Genomic DNA, 22,919 nt, shown 5'->3' on the forward strand with positions numbered 1-22,919 from the left:
ATACTTACATTGCAATTCGTTTTAAACTGTTCTTTCGGCAAGAACTAGTCGAAACCACCGGACGATTGCGAACGGCGATGCAAACCAGGCAGAGCGGTGAGCCGTCCGTCCGAGGTCTGTTCTGTTTGTGTTCTATAAATAGTGGACCCCGACCCCGCGAAACAGGCCAAAAAGAGTGTCGATTCTCCCTCACATACACCTGGCTTCTCGACCCCCTACGCTGCCGCGCAGAGCAGCCAGACGTCCTCGCCCGGCGCGCGTTCCCCCCCTCCCGTTCCGGTAGCCACCGCCGACGAATCCAGAGACAGTAGTAGCTGTAGAGTAGCAGCAAGAGCACTCTACAACTCCGTGCCACCAGAAAAAGGCTCACCAACCAGACTAGACAGAAGAGGCATCGACGGTTCCACCTTCCGCCCGGCCGCCTGCCTGCTGATTTAGCTCCTCCACCAGAAAGGCGCCCCAAAAGTCAGAAATAGTTTCGGCCCACGGTGGCCGAGCGGCAAAAGGCGAGGAGTTAAGGAGAGGTGTGGTGAGCCGTGGCCGTCAGGCCGCGAGGCCGTCAATGGCCCAGTATATATACGCCACCACCGCCCGCTGCTGCTGCAGCTCCGCACGCGCCCACCCCGCGATCCCGCTCCAGGCTCCCGCACCAGCCCCGTCGCCGTCTCGATCGCCGCTCCGGTGGAGGTCGGCCATGGGCGCGAGCGATCGCCTGGCGGTGGCCGCCGCCAAGCCGCGTCACGCGGCGCCGTGCGCGGCGACCGTGCTGGGCGAGCCGCTGCCGGCGTCCGACGACCACGGCCTCGTCCACCCCAGCCCCCACTTCGCCGCCCAGGCCCTTGTCTCCTCTCCGCAGCAGGTCTCCCTTTTTTCTCCACTTCCCATTTCGATTATGTTGATTCAGCCCCAGACGGGTGTCGTACGTTTTGTCCTTCCGTTTCGAGGCGCGTAGCATGCGGGCTAGTTGTGTGATCCATCGCTACCCACTCACGGGGTCAGATAAGGCAGATAGGGACTGACTGGACATAAGTAGACAAGTACTGAAGTTGTTAGGGTTGGTGAATTGGGAGCGCGGGTTAATTCCCATTTTCCTAGGGTCAGTGAATTTACTACCGAGTACTGACCGCCGAGTTGAACATTCCCTGATTGTGTTGATTTCTGGTGGATATGATGACTGATGACTGATCTTGCTGTTTTTCTCAATGACTGGCAACCAGTACCTGGAGATGTATCAGCGGTCGATTGACGATCCTGCCGGGTTCTGGTCAGAGATCGCTGAAACATTCTACTGGAAGCAGAAGTGGAGCCCTGAGGAAGTCTGTACTGAGAACCTTGATGTCACAAAGGGGCCGATCAAGATCGAAGTAAGCACGTGGCTAAGCGTGTTTGATTTCGGTGCTAGCTTGTTTATGATGGGAGGACAGAGTGTCGATGAACGTTGTTGGTGTTTTGGCAGTGGTTTAAAGGGGGCAAAACTAACATATGCCACAATGCCGTGGACCGCTACGTGGAAGCTGGGGACGGTGCGAAGATTGCGATGTATTGGGAGGGGAATGAGCCTGATCAAGATGGAAAGCTCACATACTCAGAGCTCTTGGGTAAGGTTTGCCAGGTAAATATGCTGTTATAGTGAAACAATTGCATGTAACATGTCCTGATGTATGCAGACATGGTTTAATTGTTTTGGCATGCTTTGTTGCAGCTGGCCAATTATTTGAAGAGTGTCGGGGTTGAAAAAGGTGAGGCTGTGGTGATCTACTTGCCGATGCTGATGGAGCTGCCTATTGCAATGCTTGCATGCGCTCGCATTGGTGCTGTCCACTCTGTAAGTTCTACCCCAGTTTGCACTTCCAGTTATTCTGATTTACCCTATACATGTTAACCATTTTATGATGCTGAATTATTATCCAGGTCGTGTTTGCTGGCTTCTCCGCTGATGCAATAGCCCAGAGGATCATTGACTGCAAGCCTAAGGTTGTGATTACATGCAATGCTGTGAAAAGGGGGCTGAAACTCATCGCCCTCAAAGATATAGTAGATGCGTCTCTGGTTGAAAGTGCAAAAAATGATGTCACAGTAGGTATGATCCATAATACGACTTCGATGAGCACTAGCTATTTTAAGCTTTCCAGGCAGTCTAACTTGCTACCTTCCTGTTATTTTTGTATATATATCCACACTGTACGTACAAATGTTTATCGTCATACCACATTTGTATCCAAAAATTGCAACGGTGTACATAGGTGCAATTTGAATTCCATCTTTTTGAAAAATCCAAAAAGATCTCGTACATGTGCAATGTTAAATGTAGTGTATACCTGCAAATTTTGGTACAAAAATATGTCCATTTCTTTCCTACAACAAAAACACACAATTGTCTACATTATACTCCCTCTGTTCCTACATATATGACGTTTTGGCAGTTTGAACCGCCAAAACGTCATATATTTAGGGAACGGAGGGAGTACTTCCTGTTTTAGACCCTAAAACTTTCTGCGGCACACAAAGAGTCATTTATTTTGCCCGACATCCCACATTATACATTTGCAATCAAATAATTGGATTTCCCTTTTCAAAACTCAGAAGTGTGACTGAAAAATAAAATGAAATTACCAGATGTGCGCGTGCCCAGGTGCAGAGCGAAAACAATCACCTGTATCCCTCAGATACTTTGGTGTTGGCCACGTTTTCACATCTTTCCGGCTTAGCCTCTTAGGGTATATTAAGACATTAAGTCTTGCTGTTCTTCATTGATGCCTTATGCGATGTCCGAACTCTAAAGTGTCAGTATGTTCTTGATCATGGATGTTAGTTCTTCTGGGAAAAATTGTATTCAATGATCATATGCACAGAATTGGTTTAGAGGAATCTAATCCAAAGTCTGAAGTTTTCTCATGTTCAGTGTTTCTTTTGCTGAGCAGGCATTTGTTTGACATATGAAAATCATTTGGCCATGAAGAAAGAGGACACACAATGGATAGCTGGAAGAGATGTTTGGTGGGAGGTATATCCAAATTAAACAAGTTCAACAATTTATATGCATCACATTTGTTAAGCACACAACATTCCGGAAACTTCTTTATCAATCGGGAGATCACCTTTCAACCTTTTCGTTTTGTGTCGTATATTACAATTACGCGAGTTATTTCTCAACACGAGATGATGTGCCCCCAGGATGTTGTGCCCAATTTCCCAACTAGATGTGATGTGGAATGGGTTGATGCAGAGGATCCATTGTTTCTTCTATACACTAGTGGCAGCACAGGAAAACCAAAGGTACCCTTAACCCCGTAGACTATCGTATACCCTTGGATATGAAATAAAGATACTGTGAAGTGTGCAGGGTGTACTGCATACAACGGGGGGCTATATGGTATATGCCGCAACAACATTTAAACATGCATTTGATTACAAGCCAACAGACATATACTGGTAAGGTGTAAATGTTTTGGGTTCTTCAGGGGGCATAAATTTGGTTTCAGTTTTATGGAAGCTGTGTTTTCTTACTGTAGTTTCCCTGTTTCACTTACATCAGGTGTACTGCAGACTGTGGCTGGATTACTGGACATAGTTATGTGACTTATGGTCCTCTCCTGAATGGAGCAACAGTTCTCGTTTATGAAGGGGTAATTTGAGAGGAAAACTAGTTCATATGTTATATAGTCATGATCTAAGGGTCACCCTTTGCTTTTGAGGCTTGTTTAGATTGGTCTGTGCTTGTAACTTATTTCTTGAATGCAACTTGTAGGCTCCAAACTACCCTGATCCTGGTCGGTGTTGGGACATTGTTGACAAATACGGAGTGACAATATTTTATACTGCACCAACACTTATCCGTTCGCTCATGCGTGATGGTTCCGTGGTATGCTGTTTTTTTTTCTTGTGTGCTCATTTGAACATTTAGGCTCGTCGTCAGTTAAGTGGTGCACTGAGGCAGCACTTCTTTTCCTCACAATTTTTTTTTGATCTACCGGGAAGCTTTTTCTACCATATAGTATTCTTTTATATTGCAAAATAATGGCGCAACAACATATGCTCCAGAGCGAAATCTCTAATAATGTCTGCACGTTTATGAAAATTTAAAATTTAATTAGTTAATTTTGTCCCACATATATCTTTTGTATATACCCTTTTGTTTTTATGATATATTTTGCAGTATGTTGATCGGTACTCACGTAAGTCTCTCCGAGTTTTAGGAAGTGTGGGTGAGCCAATTAATCCAACTGCATGGAGGTTTGTGGTTATCTATTTAGTCTCAAAATTGCAACGCGTTTAAAAGGTCTTACATGCACTATTGTTCATGTCAGGTGGTTCTATAATGTTGTCGGTGACTCGAGATGCCCCATATCAGACACCTGGTGGCAGACTGAAACTGGTGGTTTTATGGTAATTTTGTGTGTGTGTGTGGGGGGGGGGGGGATTCTGAGCTCTGTAAGTGAGTTTCATCTTACATGTCGAATCGAACTGTAATGCTTTTTCTTGTTAGATTACACCTTTACCTGGCGCTTGGCCTCAGAAACCAGGATCTGCTACATTTCCTTTCTTTGGTGTACAGGTATACATGAGTTCACTAAAATATAAATTTCATTACCCCTCTTGCTTTGTAATTACTGTGCACATGCTGATTCACAGCCAGTGATTGTTGACGAGAAAGGGCGGGAAATGCCCGGAGAATGCAGTGGATACCTTTGCATAAAGAAGTCATGGCCTGGAGCTTTCCGGACTCTGTATGGAGATAAGGACAGATATGAGACAACATACTTCAAACCGTTTTCTGGCTATTATTTCTCTGGTGATGGTTGTAGGAGGTAACTTGTCAAGCATTTATTTAAATTTCGGCCAAAACTTCTTCAAAATTGAGGAGGATTGCTGGTAGTCTGGAATAAAAATGTGATCCAGAATTACATGTTCATAGCTCAATAAATTAAATTTGTGTGTCAGGGACAAAGATGGTTACCATTGGCTGACCGGAAGAGTGGATGATGTTATCAATGTCAGGTAATTTCACGCTTCCTTTGAATTGAAATTAATAGATGGCTTCAAGAAAAAGGCTTTGAAGCTATAAATATTTGACCCATATTTTAAAACTGTAGTGGACACCGGATTGGTACAGCAGAGGTTGAATCTGCTCTTGTTTCACATCCAAAATGTGCCGAGGCTGCTGTTGTTGGAATAGACCATGAGGTCCAGTCCAGTAATTGTTTTTTCCTCTCTTTCTGGCTCCATATCATAACCCCCACCATGGCTTCGTCAAAACTGAGGTCTTAAATCAGTAATACTTGGTTCAGGTTAAAGGTCAGGGAATCTACGCATTTGTAACTTTGGTGGATGGTGTTCCTTACAGTGATGATCTACGAAAAAGCCTTATTATGGCGGTCCGCAGCCAGGTATTTTCTTCCGATAGTTTCTTTATAGTGATGGTTGCTACTGCAAGAGATCCATGTGTGATGGAATGAGCCTGGCTAACAACGGCTCCGCTGGTTCTGGAGAAGTTGGTACCTGATTTTTCTTGCCCTGCTGATCTGAAAAAATAATGCTTGTGCTTTTTCAATGATGGAACCTACAATTTCAACATGCTTTACTAGTTTTTTTTAATCTTTTGAGATTGGATTGAACTTTTTCTTCTAAAGGTTTTTTCGGTCTGTGCAACACATTTTTTCTTGACACTCCAAATTTTTTGAAACGAGTGTAAAGACATACATGGTGTCATTTTGTGGCAGATTGGCGCATTTGCAGCACCTGACAAGATCCACTGGGCACCGGGGCTCCCGAAGACACGGAGCGGCAAGATCATGCGAAGAATATTGCGGAAAATTGCCTCCAGGCAGCTGGATGAGCTTGGTGACACGAGCACGCTTGCTGACCCTGGTGTGGTCGACCAGCTGATATCGCTTAGCGATAGTTAGCGTGTGAGGATGGAGATGGCACGTTGTCACCTATACTTGTAGCATGTCTCATTTTCTTTCTTGCCTCGGGTGCTAAATACAGAGAATGTTTATATGTGCCACGGGCCTCATGATTCCCCTGATTTATTCAGTACCTTGAGGTTCGGGAGTTGCGTCTTGCAAGTCAAGTGAGATGTAAATGTAAATTGTTGGATCACATCACAGAAAAATACTCCTACGTAGTATATAAATATAAATGTATGCAAGTATGTATTAGCTGCATTAATGTGAGACGAACACTTGAAGGTGACCTGAGTGGATATTGAGGTTTGGAGTTTCCCCACTTGTGTATATTACTCAAAAGCCCTCAAGGGTTACAGAAGTACAGGCGCCAAGACACGGCAACCTCCCTACTTACGGGGTCCTTGAATCTGAAGGGCCAAAGCGTAAAATCCAAGATGATGTTGCGAAGAATATCTAGGGGGGAACATAGCGAAAGGCACGGGCATTTCTGGAGTCCCATATCTTCCAGAGGATGGCGAGGGCGATTGTTGGCCAAGTGTTGATGTCGAGGCTGATCGGCGCTGGAGTCTCCAAAAGGAGGTCGATGGAGTGAGGGAGCTGCGGCCCCAAGAGGGACCAGACTTGGGCCACGCAGGGGCAATGAATGGCGAGGTGTGTCGCGTCCTCTAGAGTGAGGTCGCACCGAGGACATGCCGTAACAGAGGAGATGGTCTTGTGATGTAAGTTCGCCAACGTGCTCAGCCTGTCATGACGAAGAAGCCAGTTGAAGATCTTGACCTTGATAGGTGCCATGGAGCTCCAGATATACCTGGTGTTGAGATCAATCTCATGGTCGGAGGATAGCAGTGAGTAGGTGCACCTCGAGGAGAACTAGGAGCCATGGGCGAGTAACCTGTGGTCGGGCGCATCGCTAGTGGCAACATCCCGCAACAAAGACAAAACAGGCGCAAGCTCAACAGAAGCAACATTGGTTTGGCGGTTCCGCAGAGTAGCGAGCAAACCATTCTGCATGACTTGTGATACGATAACCGAGGGTGAGGTGGAGTGGGAGAATAGGTGTGGGTAGGTGTCTGCGAGCGGAGTCGGAAGTAGCCAAGCATCGAGCCAAAAGTAGGTGGAGGTGCCATTGTCGGTAAGGACAAAAGAGATTGTGTGGAGGCGGCGAAGTTGTGCGTCTATGATTTTCCAAAGGTAGGAGGGGTTGTGGGGTTTATTTCCGAAGCCAAGAGAGTAGTGTTGGAAGAACTAATTCATTCAAGGTAGGCCGTGTTTTTGGAGAGGTTTAAAAGCAAATTTCATGAGAAGGCGGTTGTTTTGGAGAAGAAGGTTATTGATGCCTAGCCCACTAGCAGTTTTGGGTCTGCAAACATTTTTCCAAGTGATAAGGCACTTAGTTCCGGAGCAGGATTCTTCGGCAACCTAGAAGAAGGATCTTCGGATAGCGTATAACCTTTTCATTACCTTTGTGGGGAACCTAAAAACGGACATGAAGCTAGTGAGTGGCAAGGGCGACGAGAGTAGATGAGATAAGCATTAGTCTGGCACCGCGGGAAACGATTTTTGCCGCCCAACAGGAGAGGTATTTTAGGAAGCGCTGGATGATCGGTTCAAAGGCGGAGGACGGTAGGCGCGTGTGGGAGGGAGTCCGAGAGAACTTTGTGGGAAGGACGAGAGTTAACAACCAAAAGTGGAGGCGATGTTTTGGCTAGTGTCGGTATCCGTGTTGATGGGTACGAATGTGGTTTTGTGAAAGTTGATTGTAAGACCGGTAGCATGGGCAAACCTGTCTAGGATATCTTTGAGGGTTGTCACGTCTTGGTTAGATGCATGGCTAATATTAGGGTGTCGCCGACGTAGTGAAGCACAGTAGGAGCGCGATTTGTGTAGACTGGTGGCAAAGCTGGTTGATTGCTTGTATATGCGTTGGTAATTCCCTGAAGAGGAGAGGATGATGCACGATAAGTATTTCCCTCAGTTATGAAACCAAGGTTATCAATCTACAGGAGAACCAAGCAACACCGTGTAAACAACACCTGCACACAAACAACAAAAACTTGCAACCCAACGTGTAAGAGGGGTTGTCAATCCCTCCTCGGTATTGAGATAGATTAAATTGTATAAGATTGAATAAATAGATCTAGCAAAAACACAAAATAAATAAATAAATAAAAAGTGCAGGAAGGTATTTTTGGTTTTAATATGATAGGAAATAGACCGGGGGGCATAGATTTCACTAGAGGTTTCTCTCGAGAAAATAGCATATGATGGGTAAACAAATTACTGTTGGTCAATTGACAGAAGAGCAAATAATTATGACAACATCTAAGGCAATGATCATGTATATAGGGATCACGTCCAAGATTAGTAGAACGACTCCTGCCTGCATCTACTACTATTACTCCGCACATCGACCGCTATCCAACATGCATCTAGTGTATTAAGTTCATGAAAAACGAAGTAGTGCAATAATAACAATGACATGATGTAGACAATATCTATTCATGTAGGAATAGACCCCATTTTTTATCCTTAATGGCAATTATACATGTGTGTCATGTCTCCTTCTATCACTGAAACTGAGCACCGCAAGATCGAATCCATCACAAAGCACCTCTTTCCATGGCAATAAAAATCAATCTAGCTGGCCAAACCAAACCAAAGTTTCGGCGAAGAAAGTCACAGCCCCTCTGTGTTAAGTCACAACCCCTCCAACCAGACGTAGCCTTTGGCAGAAGGGTGAACTGGTCTACCAAATCTCTCTGTCGCCATCGAGCACCACTGGTTCTATTCTTCCTCACTGCAATACTTTTGGCAGTAACTATGTGTGTTTGATGATGATAGACATTTGATCTGTTACTCTCTGCTACTTATCTTTCATCATATCTCTCGTAGAGTTCTTTGTCATTTGTAGGTCGAGTTATTGTTCTTCATAATTATTCTTCATAGCTATGCTCTTGTTCTTCGTTATGTTTGTAGTGCTACTTGCATGTTGTATTACCATTGTCATCATTAAACCCGTTGTAGCCTATGCTCGAGTCATTATTACATCTTACCTTGAAGGTTTTGTTCCTCAGTAGCAAGCATGATTGCACCCTAGTCTACCGATATTTAATTTCTCTACCGTGTTTGGGATCAGTTCAAAAATATTCGAAAGAATTTTTGAATCTCCCATTCACCCTCCTCGGGTAGATATACTCTCGGTCCTAACAATTGGTATCAGAGCAGGTACTCTCTTTCTCTGTTTATTAAGGGTCTAATGTCCTTGGAGTTTGAGTATGTCGTATGTAGGTAGATCCTCGCTCTCTGAAAGGTTTCCCATCTTTGATGAAATGATTATCTCTACTGGAAGGAACGAATGAGAATCAGAATTCAAGCTGTCAAATTGGACCTCTGGCAGATTATAGAAGAATGATACACTGTTCAGCAACCAGATGCTCCAACTTCAGATGACAAAGCTATGCTATAGTTGGATGCACAAGCAAAATATATTATCTGTGCAAGTATCTCAAAAGACATTTTCATTCAATTCCGAACGCTTGACATCGCAAAGCAACTTTGGGAGGCCATCAAAAGTGTTCATGTAGATTACATTGCAAGAGCAGATCTTCACACTTAAATGCTTCGTGCAATGTTTACTGGTTTCTGAAATCTTCGAAAGGAAAGTGCTATGGAACTCACTGATCGGCTGACAAATATTGTTGAAAGACTTGATCAACGAGGAGTGACTGATATCACCGATAAAGATGTTGTCAACAAGCTTCTTAGTGCTCTTGACGCTTCTTTTGATCCCATCGTAGCAGAAATCAAGCAAAGACCAGATTATGAATAACTTCACTATGTAGAAGTGATGATGCTGTTATCACTTCACGAAGAAAAGATGGAACTAGAAAATGCAGATCAAGAATCTTCTTCAGAAGGCGAAGGAGAAATCCTTTCACACTATGGCAGTTCACAAGAAGAAGAAGATGTCAAAAATCAACATACCATCACAAGAGAACTGGAAATGCTCACTAAAAGGCTAAGTGATCTCAAAAGACATAACGTGTATCCTGTGAATGATGATGAAGATGACTTGACTGAATCTTCAAGACAATTACCTTCGAAAGAAATGAAGTGCTTCAAGTGTAAATAATCCGGTCATCTCATTGTAGACTATCCCTACTGGGAAGCAAAGCCGAGCAAAAGATGGAAATATCATCACAACAATGGATTCACATGGGTTGATCATCATACTAAGATCTCGAAGAAAAATGAATCTTCCTCGTCTTCTTCGACAAGATCAGTCATTGACGTAAAAGCCAGAGCTACCATCGAGTCAAATATGAAGAAAATATCACAGCTGAATTGAGCATGCGCAGATCTGACTCTGGATTCTGAAGAGGAAGAAACGGACTCTCAATCTAATGATGAAGATTTGTACAAAATGATAGGAAGACGCAATGCCTTCATTGCATATGAATCTTCAGAAATTTCACTCAAATCAAACTCTAATGATGATGCGGATGATGAACCAGTCGCCTTCTACCTCATGGCAAAATCCTCTAAGGATCAGGTATCAGTAAAACACCAAAAATCCATGAATGAATATTCACATGAATATATTTCCTATGCCGAGATGGTCAAATTGCTAAATCTCAACATGATGAACTTGAAATGCTTGAGATAAATCTCAGGAAAACCGAAGGATTACTGGTCGAAGAGATGGAGAAGAATCAAAAGTTGATCGAAGAGCAAGACACTTTTTCATCAACTATTAATGATCTCAACAATCGATATGATTCTCTTACAGTTGACTACGAGAGTTTATGAGATGAACTCCTTAACAGGAATCAAGAACTCATGTCACTGAAAGAATATCATAACAAGCTAATGTTAGAGAAAGCTTCTCTCTTCGCCAAGAAATCTGCTCGACTTCCTGATGATTTTGTAGCTCCTTGCTTAAAATGCCTAGAACGTAATAATGCAGATTCTCATGCTGAAACTTCTAACTCTGTTGTAGAGAATATTTCTACTATTGAAGTTGGTACTACTAACCCCTCCTCCGAGGAATTTGCTGCTATTACTGAAGAAAATTGCAGGCCGAAGGGCTTACTTGAGACTGGTATGCTAAGGAGCCTAAAAGGGCATCAAACCCTCTGTGATGTTCTCAAGAAGTCCATACTGCACAAAAATCCTCAAAAGGAAGGATTGGGTTTCGAAAAGAAACTCAATGTGGATGGATCTTATTGGACTCCCGAGCAGTATCCTTGAACGACTTGGGTTCGTGCAAAGAGTAAAACCCTTGAACCTAAAACTCTTACTGGTTATCATCCACCCATTCCTATTGATACTAACGAGTCTGATGACTCACATTACAAAATCTTCAAACAACAGAATGGTGAAGTTTTCGCTCGATTTGTTGGAACTAACTACAGGATAGGTTCACCCAAGAAGCAAATCTGGGTAAAGAAGAGCATTGTTGGAAAATTTGTCTATCACTGCTAACCTGATTGTGCAGGATAACTTTCAATGACGAAAAGGATATCATTCACAATCTACTTTAGAATATTTTACGAATGATTATCATCCTAACATGCGTCAGAAGGAGTACATGCGTACCTCTTCAAACCATTACATTCATAGATCTGGAAACAACTTCAATACATATTCTTATGATTATCATCAAAGCGCACATGTGTCTTACAGGCCTCGCCGAAGGAATACTCCTACTCAATCCAATCAAATGAGGTCCTCACCACCCACACAAGAGTGGGTTGTGAAGAAGAACTGATCCTCTAGTGCAAGAAACTCTCTTAGGGATATCTCACGTTTATTATAAGCCCTCAGATCAATCATTGTTGGTGTTTTTTTTCTCTGTGTTTTTCGTTCGGTGTATTTTGTGTTTTGTGTTTTTTCTCGTATGGCTTTGCGTTCTGAGTCAGACTTTGTTTTTGGTTATTTTTCTTCATATACATGCAACTTGATCTGAAGAAGATTTTGATCCGACATCCTTGGTCGCGAATGAAATCAACTTCGAACCCTTCGGAATCATGTTCAGTTACCGAGATATTCGCAGGAAACGGCTGACACGTGCCCACGATCTCACGTTCATGATCTCGTCCGTTGAATGTGGAACGTCCCATGCTTTTTGGCCGTGGATATCGGAGGAAGCGGGTTCGCCCTTGGGATATTTAAACCCCCCAGGCGTCTTCTTCCCTTGCTATTTCTCTGTTTGACCTCAAACACCTCGTCCCGCTCTCCGTCTGAGCCCGAGCTCGAAGCAGCATCGATGTCGTGCCTCGCCGTGCAACTCCGATGAAGCCCTGCCACCGTTGGTCGCGCCAGTGCGGTACTTCTTATCTCCCGCACTGCCATAGATGATCTGCACTGCTAAGTTAGGGCGTACAGATATGGACCTAGCCCTGTCTCATCTGTTCTAGGGTTGTTCGTCCCGACGCCATTTCCTTTGTTTTATTTCTTTGTGGTAGATCTTTAGGTTTCACTAGCATGTGACTTGTATGGTTTGAGTTGTTCTTCATACCGGTCAGTCTTGATCTAGGGTTCATGTATTATATGTCGAAAGATTAGAGAAGTTGTTATCCTGTCATATGACTTATTGCAATTCTCTCGACGATATCATTTAGATATATGCCATGAATTCCTTTGCTATCTCCGAAAAATTATCTGTCTTCAGTCAAAAATGCTTCTGTGCATGTGTATGACCCCTTTCTGTTTTCCCTCGCTTTGTTGATTTTATCTCAAGAGCGGTCATGTGTCATTGTTCGAAAGAGCAGTTGACACGTATCCAACGTATCTATAATTTTTTATTGTTCCATGCTATTATATTATCCATCTTGGATGTTTTATATGCATTTATATGCTATTTTATATTATTTTTGGGACTAACCTATTATCTTCGAGCCCAGTGCCAGTTTCTGTTTTTTCCTTGTCTTTGAGTTTTGTAGAAAAGGAATATCACACGCAGTCCAAGGGAGCTGAAAATTCATGGTGATTTTTTATGGACCAGAAGAAGCCCCCGAAGCACAAGGGTTGAGCCAGAAGAGTCCCGAGTCAACGACAAGGGTGGAGGACGCGCCCACCCCCCTTGGGCGTGCCCCCCTGCCTTGTCGCTGACTCATGGACTTCCCTGACATGAAACTGACACCAAAAATTCTTATAAATCCAGAAACCCCCAGAAAGAAACCTAGATCGGGAGTTCCGCCGCTGCAAGCCTCTATAGCCACAAAAAACCAATCAGGAGCCTGTTCCGGCACCCTGCCGGGGGGGGGGGGAACCATCACCAGTGGCCATCTTCATCATCCCGACGGTCTCTATGATGAGGAGGGAGTAGTTCATCCTCGGGGTTGAGGGTATATACCAGTAGCTATGTCTTTGATCTCTCTCTCTCTCTCTCTCTCTCTCCCTCTCTCTCTCGTGTTCTTGATTTGGCACGATCTTGATGTACCGCGAGCTTTGTTATTATAGTTGGATCTTATGGTGTTCTTCCCTCTCTACCTTATGATGAATTGAATCTTTTCCTTTGAGGTTTTGTTATGTCGGATTGAATCTTTGGATGTGAGAGCACTTGATGTATGTCTTGCGATGGGATATCCATGGTGACAACGGGATGTTCTATTGATCCACTTGATGTATGTTTTGGTTATCAACTTGCAGATTCCCGTGGTGTCATTGGGGTAATCTATCCATAGGGGTTGGTACGCATTTTCATATTCCTTTCTCCGATAGAAATCTTGGGATACTCTTGAAGTTCTTTGTGCTCGATTGAATTTTATGAATCTGAAGTTGTTTGATGCATATCATATAATTGACCCATGGATACTTGTGGTGACATAGGAGTATCTAGGTGACATTAGGGTTGATTGATGTGTGTCATATGGTTACTACGAACTCTAGGGCTGTTTGTGACACTTATAGGAATAGCTCAATGGATTGATCGGAAAAAATAGCTTTGAGGTGGTTTCGTACCCTACAAGCAATTTCATCTTATGTTCTCCGCGATAGGAACTTTGGAGTGATTCTTCATTGCATGTTGAGGGATTTTTATATGATCCAATTATGTTATCATTGTCGAGAGAACTTGCACTAGTGAAAGTATGAACCCTAGGCCTTGTTTCCAAGCATTGCAACACCGTTTTTACTGACTTTTGTTACTTGCTACCTTGTTGTTTTTATATTTTCAGATTACAAAAACCTATATCTACTATCCATATTACGCTTGTATCACCATCTCTTCGCCGGACTAGTGCACCTATACAATTCACCATTGTATAGGGTGTGTTGGGGACACAAGAGACTCTTTGTTACTTGGTTGACAGGTTGTTTGAGAGAGACCATCTTCATCCTGCGCCTCCCACGTATTGATAAACCTTAGGTCATCCACTTGAGGAAAATCTGCTACTGTCCTACAAAACTCTGTGCCTGGAGGCCCAACACGAGTCTACAAGAAGAAGGTTGCATAGTAGACATCAGCAGTCTGGGTCCGAGGAAGAAATCCCTCAGTTGTCGCATGTGGTTGCTAAAGCTAGGATGGCTGAAAGAAAAACAGTTAAGCCGCCAAAAGTGCCGAAGAAGAAATCTGAGTTAGAATCTGCTGAAGAAATAGATGATATTCCCTCAGCTCACAGTCAGCCTGAGGATGAGCAAATCATCAATTCCAAGACACTGTTCTCTGATGGAAATCCCAAGAAGGGTGGTCACGGAAGAGAAAGGGACACCGCGACTGAGATGTCTGATCCCGAAACTTACAAAACTCCACCTGGAGTTGAAACTACCACCGAAAGAAATAACAGGCTGCAGAAAATTCGCAGTCATTGGGCGAAGAAGTGGTTCAACTATGAAAATGTCTGAAGGAAATATCAGATCTTGTTCGCATTCACTCCACCATGGAATGACTGCATCACCGAGGGCTGCCTAGGTCAAGATGATGAAAAAGTTAGGCCAGCTTCGCCCCCTAATGCTCATGCTGACTCATTGAAGACAATTGTTAATTTTCCCGAGGAGGTTGCTAATAGAGAAAAGGCCAAGGACAAACGTGAAGCCAGGGCCGCAAAAAAGAATCAGGTGGAACAAAGAAATGTCGAGTTAAGTCAACAGGATGTGCTAGCAAATAAGGAATGTGCCTCTGCCTGAAAGGAAAAGAAGAGAAAAGTCTGTTTCCCCTCGAGCCTCCAGAAAGAAATCTATTGCAAGAAACTCAAAGAAGGCATCATCTGCCTCATCTGATGATTCTTCTGATGATTATGTTGGCGGAGAAATTTCCATGTATGATTAACGAGCTTTGCTTGACAAGCCGTATCAAACACCTTCTCCAGCAAAAGTTTCACCCCCATTGAGATTGTCTCCAAGGCTTGCTACTATGGCTTCAGATAAACCTTCGGGCTTTGCTGCCCCTATGGTGAAGAGAAAATTGTTAACTGATGAAAAGGTTGTTGTTGCTGCCAAGAAGGCCAAGACATTTGTTCCTGCTTCCATAGAGGAACTGAAGTATGACTTTGATGGTATCTTTGATATCATTGAAGGTGCTTCCTATGATGCAAATCCAACTGATTTGAGCAGCTTGGGTCTGCCTGAAGATGTTACCAAAATGGTAGCAAAGCACTTCACTGAGCTGAGAGAAATTACTAAGGAGCTAAACCAAGCTGTTGAGGACAAGAAACTCCTCAAGCAAATGAGGAAGGATGCCAAAACTGAGTCTGAACGAGAAGATGTAAACAAGGGGTTTCTTGAGATTGCCAAAGCCCTCCCTGTTATGAGAAAGAACAAGATTGAGTGGCACTCCAAGATGAAGATGGATGTTTCTCAACTCTATGATCGAAGAAATGATGAGATTAAACATCAAGAAGATCTTGCTCGATGAAGAGAAAGAGAAGAAAAACATTAGAAAGCACATGCGAGAGCCAGCAAGCTGAAGGCTGTCAAGGATCATCGCATCCAATCCATTTCAACTGATGCTCCTGTCGACTCAAGTGCTCCACTACAATAGATACCACCTTCCCCTCTTCTAGAGGAAGAAACCAGGCAGCAAGCTGAGCCAACTATTATATCTTCAGTTGTTGCTCAAGAAACAGATGTGATAGATATCTTTCTGAACCAAAATGATGAAGAGAATGACTTGCCCAAGCAGCAAGCCCCTCAAGAAAAAGTTAACAAAGAGATTGAGATGGAGAAGGCAGTTTCATCACCTTTGAGGGAAAGTCATATTGAGCCCTCCGGATTGATCAAGGAGGATGATAAAGTTGAGGGGGGGGGGGGCAAGTTGCTTCCCAAGGAAATCCGGTCTCTTCATCTGGTGCCCCTACACAGATGGAGGTTGATCTCGCTCCTGGTTCTTTGGCTTCACAGCTAGAACAAGAAGAAAAGAAAGATGAAGAACCCATCGCTCACGAAGAAGAAGTTCAAGCGGTTGTACCACCAGTTTTGCCTTAGCAAGATGTACCACCAGTTTTGCCACAAGAGACCGAAGGAGAAGAAGTAGTGACTCAAGTGACCGAAGAGGTTGTCATGCCTCCAACTATTGAGAGGTCACCGAAAGAAAAGGTCCTAGTGCCTGAGAGATAGCCGCTGAAGGAGTTCCAGTGAAGGAAATTTAAGGATAGACCAGTGCTCCCATGCCATCAGCCCCAGATAAAGCCAAAACGCCTCTTGCTCCATTGAAGCCAATTGATGAAAGTGTGCCAGCTTCTGAAGATGTTAAGCTGATGGAAATTAGTGATGAAGAAATTCAAAAAAATCCCCAAGAATCTTTTCTACTCTTTCCAGCTGAGTCGACCCCAATGGCCCTACATTTAATGAACAACTTCATTTCTCAAAGCTTGCATTCTTTGGAGTCAGTCCTTACGAAGGAGAAAGGACTTCACTGTCACCGAGGTTTTGGACTGAAGAACAATGATGTCTACTACACAACCTTCTTCTTGTAGACGTTGTTGGGCCTGCAAGTGCACAAGTTTGTAGGATAGTAGCAATTTTTCCTCAAGTGGATGACCTAAGGTTTATCAATCCGTGGGAGGCGTAGGATGAAGATGGTCTCTCTCAAACAACCCTACAACCAAATAACAAAGAGTCTCTTGTGTCCCCAACACACCCAATACAATGGTAAATTGTATAGGTGCACTAGTTCGGCGAAGAGATGGTGATACAAGTGCAATATGGATGGTAGATATAGGGTTTTGTAATCTGAAAATATAAAAACAGCAAGGTAACTAATGATAAAAGTGAGCGTAAACGGTATTGCAATGGTAGGAAACAAGGCCTAAGGTTCATACTTTCACTAGTGCAAGTTCTCTCAACAATAATAACATACTTGGATCATATAACTATCCCTCAACATGCAACAAAGAGTCACTCCAAAGCCACTAATAGCGAAGAACAAACGAAGAGATTATGGTAGGGTACGAAACCACCTCAAAGTTATCCTTTCTGTTCTATCTATTCAAGAGTCCGTAGTAAAATAACATGAAACTATTCTTTCCGTTCAATCTATCATAGAGTTCATACTAGAATAACACCTTAAGACACAAATCAACCAACACCCTAATGTCACCTAGATACTCCATTCTCACCTCAAGTATCCGTGGGCATGATTATACGATATGCATCACACAATCTCAGATTCATCTATTCAACCAACACAAAGTACTTCAAAGAGTGCCCCAAAGTTTCTACCGAAGAGTCAAGACGAAAACGTGTGCGAACCCTTATGCATAGGTTCATGGGCGGAACCCGCAAGTTGATCACCAAAACATACATCAAGTGGATCACGTGATATCCCATTGTCACCACAGATAAGCACGACAAGACATACATCAAGTGTTCTCAAATCCTTAAAGACTCAATCCGATAAGATAACTTCAAAGGGAAAACTCAATTCATCACAAGAGAGTAGAGGGGGAGAAACATCATAAGATCCAACTATAGTAGCAAAGCTCGCGATACATCAAGATCGTTCCATAGAGAGAACACGAGAGAGAGAGAGAGAGAGAGAGAGAGATCAAACACATAGCTACTGGTACATACCCTCAGCCCCGAGGGTGAACTACTCCCTCCTCGTCATGGAGAGCGCCGGGATGATGAAGATGGCCACCGGTGAGGGATTCCCCCTCCGGCAGGGTGCCAGAACGGTCTCCCGAGAGGTTTTTGGTGGCTACAGAGGCTTGCGACGGTGGAACTCCTAATCTATCTTGTTCTCCAATGTTTTTAGGGTATATGGGAATATATAGGCGAAAGAAGTCGGTCGGGGGAGCCTCGAGGGGCCCACGAGACAGGGGGGCGCGCCCCCACCCTCGTGGCCACCTTGAAGCTTCCTTGACTTCAACTCCAAGTCTCCTGGATCACGTTCGTTCCAAAAATCACGCTTCGGAAGGTTTCATTCCGTTTGGACTCCGTTTGATATTCCTTTTCTTCGAAACACTAAAATAGGCAAGAAAACAGCAATATGGGCCGGGCCTCCGGTTAATAGGTTAGTCCAAAAAATAATATAAAAGTGTATAATAAAGCCCGTAAACATTCAAAATAGATAATAAAATAGCATGAATGCTTCATAAATTATAGATACGTTGGAGACGTATCAAACAAGTTGTATATTATGCTCGAATCTTGTTCGGGAAGGACATGATTTTCAATCATAAGATATTGAGCTTCACTGAGCTTGAAGGAATGCCTTGTTTCCACCATGCCATCAAGCATATTGAACATGCCCTCCTGAAAGGTTTTATGCATTTCAATCATGGTTGGAATAGAGAGATCCTTCCATTCTATGCACACTATATATCTCAAGAGAACTTGGAAACACCTCATCCTGGGCTCTTGAATGGATGATAGGCAGAGAAAGAATCAAATGTTTGGCTGGTCACTTTTTGAGCATGATAAATCTTCCACGTTGTGAATTTGAGAAGGATAGAGAGCATGAGCTGCATTTCTGGCAAGTGTCTCAAGCACAACTCCACCTTCTGATGGATCCCACCATGGTTGGTGACGAATGCATTGATGTTGATCCGAAAAAGTTGGCCTATGACAACAAAGTGCTATTTCACATCATGTGCAATACCCTCACGGCAACAAACGGACCAAAGTCTATCAAAGGCATCGTGGGAAATGTACTTCTGGCCATGTCTCAAGGAATAAAGTTTGATATTCCTGACCTTTTCATTTGAAACCTTGCTTGTGCGGCTGACAGCCGCCAGTCTTTGAAACCTTATGCTCCATGGATCATGTTCGCGATCGAGCAACTCACCAATGAGAAATTCTTCCGGTCTTACTTTCCGAAGAAATTCATGCCACCAGTTCGTGATACTCCGCACATAGTGAAGGATGTTGGAAAAGGGAAGGAACCAGTTGATACTGCTGTTGCATTTGCATCAGAAAATGCACTGAAGATCAAGAAGGCCAGGGTTGTAATCCCTCGCAAAGAAAATCCATCTCTCTTTGAGATCTACATTCGCACTCAACAGACACTGGAAAGCCACATCAAGCTGGATAGAAAGGAAAAGCTGGAATTGATGACCGAGGTGATTTTGCTTCATAATCACACTCACCAAATCCTTCTGCATGAGAAGGAAGCAAAGAATCGCTCATGGACTCTGTTAAGGAAGCATTACTCTCAAAAGGATTTAGCCAAAAAGGGCCTCATGAAGGATTATAACTATCTAGACTTACTTGTTGTTCCTCGCATCTGAAGGCAAACTCCAGTTGTCCCACAACATTCTGCTTCAACGGACCTGTTGCTTGTCGGCCATGATGATGATATTGCAGATACAATCGATACTCTTATCTTCAAGCCAGATGGTTCATCGCTCCAAAGTCTTCCAGAGCCCAAGCTGACACTCCTGCTTCTGCCTCGACCATTCCTCACTCTTCGGACTCTGAGTCGTCGAGTGGTTTTAATTTTGATTCTGGGGATTCTCCCACGGAGTAGTTCCTTGTATGTTTTCTCATTCCTTTTTGACACTTGTTGACAAAAAGGGGGCTAATTACATCGAGTGGTAGTTTATCGGGTTTCTTGCAGGGTATTTTGTTCGTTTTTGGTTTTCCCTCGAACCATTTGCTTTAAGAACTTAACGCACCGCTTGTGGTGTTGAAATACTCATTCGTCATGTAACGTTAATAATCCCCATGCCTACACTATTATTTGCTTCGTACTATCTGTTTGTAGGTACCATCGAATGTATTTTCCTTGAGTGATTATCCTCGATAATCATCCATCGTATAGGGAAAAATATCTACTCCTCGAAGAAGAACAGGAATTCATCAAGTGATGATACTAAGGGGGCGAAGTACTTCGAGAGTTCGAGTACTAGATGAATTATAACTGTTGTCGTTGGATATGCGCTAATTGTTATCTCTCATTATCTAACCTTTGCAGGAAGAGAATGTTAGTCTAAGCTTTTATGCCTTACATGTAAAGGGCATATGATTCATTGACAAAGTTCTTTTTCCTCGCAATTATTTCTCTTTTCGCAGGGAAACCACATCCGAAGCATATTCACTTCGAGCAACACTCTCTTACTTTATGTTGCTCTGATCATATCGAATATATAACATGCAAGACTACTACATCTCATGTGGATTCAAATTGTATTCTGAGACAACCTTCATGTTACATCCTTCGTCACAAATATCTCTAAGAATTCTTTAAATCTAACTCGCTTAAAAGATTTTGTGATAGGAATCACCTCAGACACCATCGAAGTGCATTGAAAGAAATCAAGCATGTATTCATAAATCAATGTCACCTATATGAAGAATAATCTCGTCTCCCTCCGGTCTTTCATGCTCTGAAGCATATCTTCAGGGGGAAGAGTAATCTATCTTCGAAATTATCTCTCATCTTTCATTATTCTCGCATTACATTACATTCTTTAACTATCGTTCGATGTGATCTGTTTTGTCAACAATCATCCAAAAAGGGGGACATTGTTGGTGCAATATCTGCCTACCCTGTGTTTTGGAGATTGTTGACAGAAACATCTATGGACTGATTTGTTTGCTAGTGCATACAGAGAGAAATAGTCCATACACAAACGAAGAATGCTATCTCCGATGCTAAGTTCGAGGAACTTCACCGAAGTGTATCAGCGCTGCAGAGGAGAACGAGCTATTCTTGTTAATCATGTAGTCGAGAAGATTGATGTGAAGAAATCGACCCCTCAGAAATTTACTGCTGAAGCAAAGCTTTGGTTTCAGTATGGTCATCCGAAGAAATTGACTACAACAATGGAAGTCGAAGACAAATTGAAGATGTAGTATTCTTTTGTTGTTCTTCTCTCATTCTTTTGAGTCATAGGACCTCCGTACTATTAAGAGGGTTATAGATTCTCGGTGCTTAGATCCGCTGTGATGCTTAGCCCAAAACCTATGAAAGTTGTGAGAGAAATATCTTTGCGCTCCAAGTAAATACTTGCCAGCAAGAGACTGTGATCTTCTTTGTTGCGATAGATTTGTCTCGGACTAAGGAGTTAGCATTTCTTAATCTGCAAGCAATGTTACCGTTGCACTCCTCCGACCGTTGGACTCGTGTCATTCGGCTATTGGATGATCCCTATGTCCAATTTTGTCATTTCCCATATGGGAAGGCTGCGGCTATAAATAGCCACCCCGCTCCACCATTGTCCGTTGGCTGCTCTGCTTGAGATTTCTGAGAAGATTGTTTTGAGCAATGATACATCTCCAACGTATCTATAATTTTGATTGTTCCATATTGTTATATTATCATTCTTGGATGTTTTACAATCATTTTATAGCAACTTTATATATTTTTTTGGGACTAACCTATTAACATAGTGCCCAGTGCAAGTTGCTGTTTTTTGCTTGTTTTTTACATCACGGAAAATCAATAGCAAATGGAGTCCAAACGCAGCAAAACTTTTTTGAGATTTTTTCTGGACCAAAAGATACCCGGTGTGGGCCAAAGAAGTACCAGAGGGAAGCTCCGAGGGGAGCACAACCCAGGCGCTCCCAGGTGGGTTGTGCCCACCTCGGTGGCCTCCCGCACCGCCTCTTCGCCCTATAAATTGCCAAATATTCCAAAACCGCCGTGGGGTAACCCTAGATCGGAAGTTCCGCCGCTGCAAGCCTCTGTATCCACGAAAAACCAATCTAGAGCCATTCCGGCACCCTGCCGGAGGGGGAAATCATCACCGGAGGCCATCTTCATCATCCCTATGGCCACCATGATGAGGAGGGAATAGTCCACCCTCAGGGTTGAGGGTTTATACGAGTATCTATGTGTTTAATCTCTTTCTCGTGTTCTCAGATGTCACGATCTTGATGTATCACGGGCTTTGTTAATATAGTCGGATCATATGGTGTAGTCCTATCTCTATCTTGTGATGAATTGAATTTTCCCTTTGAGATTTCGTTTTATCAGATTGAATACTTTTATTGATTTGAGAGCACTTGATATATGTCTTGCATATGAATACCCGTGGTGACAATGGGGTATTATATTGATTCACTTGATATATGTTTTGGCACTCAACTCGTGGATTCCCGAAGTGACATTGGGTTAATCTATGCATAGGGGTTGATGCATGTTTTCATCCTTGTTTCTCCAGTAGAAATCTTGGGGCACTCTTTGAGGTTCTTTGTGTTGGATCGAGTATTATGAATCTAAAATTGTTTGATGTGTATCGTATAATTAACTCATGGATACTTGTGGTGATTGGAGTATCTAGGTGACATTAGAGTTGGTTGATGCGTATCATATGGTGTTATTTTAGTACAAACTCTTGGATAGATCGAACGGAAAGAATAACTTTGTGTTATTTTAGTACGAACTCTTGAATAGATCGAACGAAAAGAATAACTTTAAGGTGGTTTCGTACCCTACAAACAATTTCTTCTTATGTTCTTCGCTAGATAAGAACTTTGGAGTGATTCTTCATCACATGCTGAGGGATGGTTATATGATCCAATTAGATTAGCATTGTTGAGAGATTGCACTAGTGAAAGTACGGACCCTAGGCCTCATTTTCAAGCATTGCAATACCATTTGTGCTCCGTTTTATCAATTGCTAC

At 43.1% G+C, this 22,919-nt stretch overlaps 1 protein-coding gene across 2 annotated transcripts; it reads left to right on the forward strand.

Annotated features, from left to right (window-relative positions):
• Positions 1-206: 206 nt before the first annotated feature.
• LOC123045367 (acetyl-coenzyme A synthetase, chloroplastic/glyoxysomal) lies at positions 207-6,195 on the forward strand. 2 transcript variants are annotated; one of them, XM_044468396.1, is made up of 18 exons: positions 210-859; positions 1,218-1,364; positions 1,457-1,612; positions 1,703-1,825; positions 1,912-2,080; positions 2,922-3,004; positions 3,175-3,276; positions 3,344-3,432; positions 3,536-3,626; positions 3,749-3,862; positions 4,157-4,233; positions 4,308-4,386; positions 4,487-4,555; positions 4,633-4,808; positions 4,942-4,998; positions 5,094-5,184; positions 5,289-5,387; positions 5,721-6,195. In XM_044468396.1, exons 1-18 carry the CDS (start codon positions 563-565, stop codon positions 5,904-5,906), a joined length of 2,205 nt encoding a protein of 734 aa, XP_044324331.1. In that variant the 5' UTR covers positions 210-562; the 3' UTR covers positions 5,907-6,195. The 2 variants fall into 2 exon arrangements, with proteins under 2 accessions (XP_044324332.1, XP_044324331.1); XM_044468397.1 differs by lacking the exon at positions 5,721-6,195 and having other exon boundaries at positions 207-859; positions 5,094-5,194; positions 5,289-5,355.
• Positions 6,196-22,919: the final 16,724 nt, after the last annotated feature.

This window comes from Triticum aestivum, chromosome 2B, assembly GCF_018294505.1.
Source record: "Triticum aestivum cultivar Chinese Spring chromosome 2B, IWGSC CS RefSeq v2.1, whole genome shotgun sequence".
Classification (NCBI taxonomy): domain Eukaryota; kingdom Viridiplantae; phylum Streptophyta; class Magnoliopsida; order Poales; family Poaceae; genus Triticum; species Triticum aestivum.

Excerpts from the sequence above, each read along its gene's own strand:
- LOC123045367 (XM_044468396.1), top strand. The coding sequence starts at position 563 with ATGGCCCAGTATATATACGCCACCACCGCCCGCTGCTGCTGCAGCTCC. Across the intron at positions 3,863-4,156 it reads TCATGCGTGATGGTTCCGTG|TATGTTGATCGGTACTCACG; the intron begins GTATGCTGTTTT and ends TATATTTTGCAG. Across the intron at positions 5,388-5,720 it reads TTATGGCGGTCCGCAGCCAG|ATTGGCGCATTTGCAGCACC; the intron begins GTATTTTCTTCC and ends ATTTTGTGGCAG.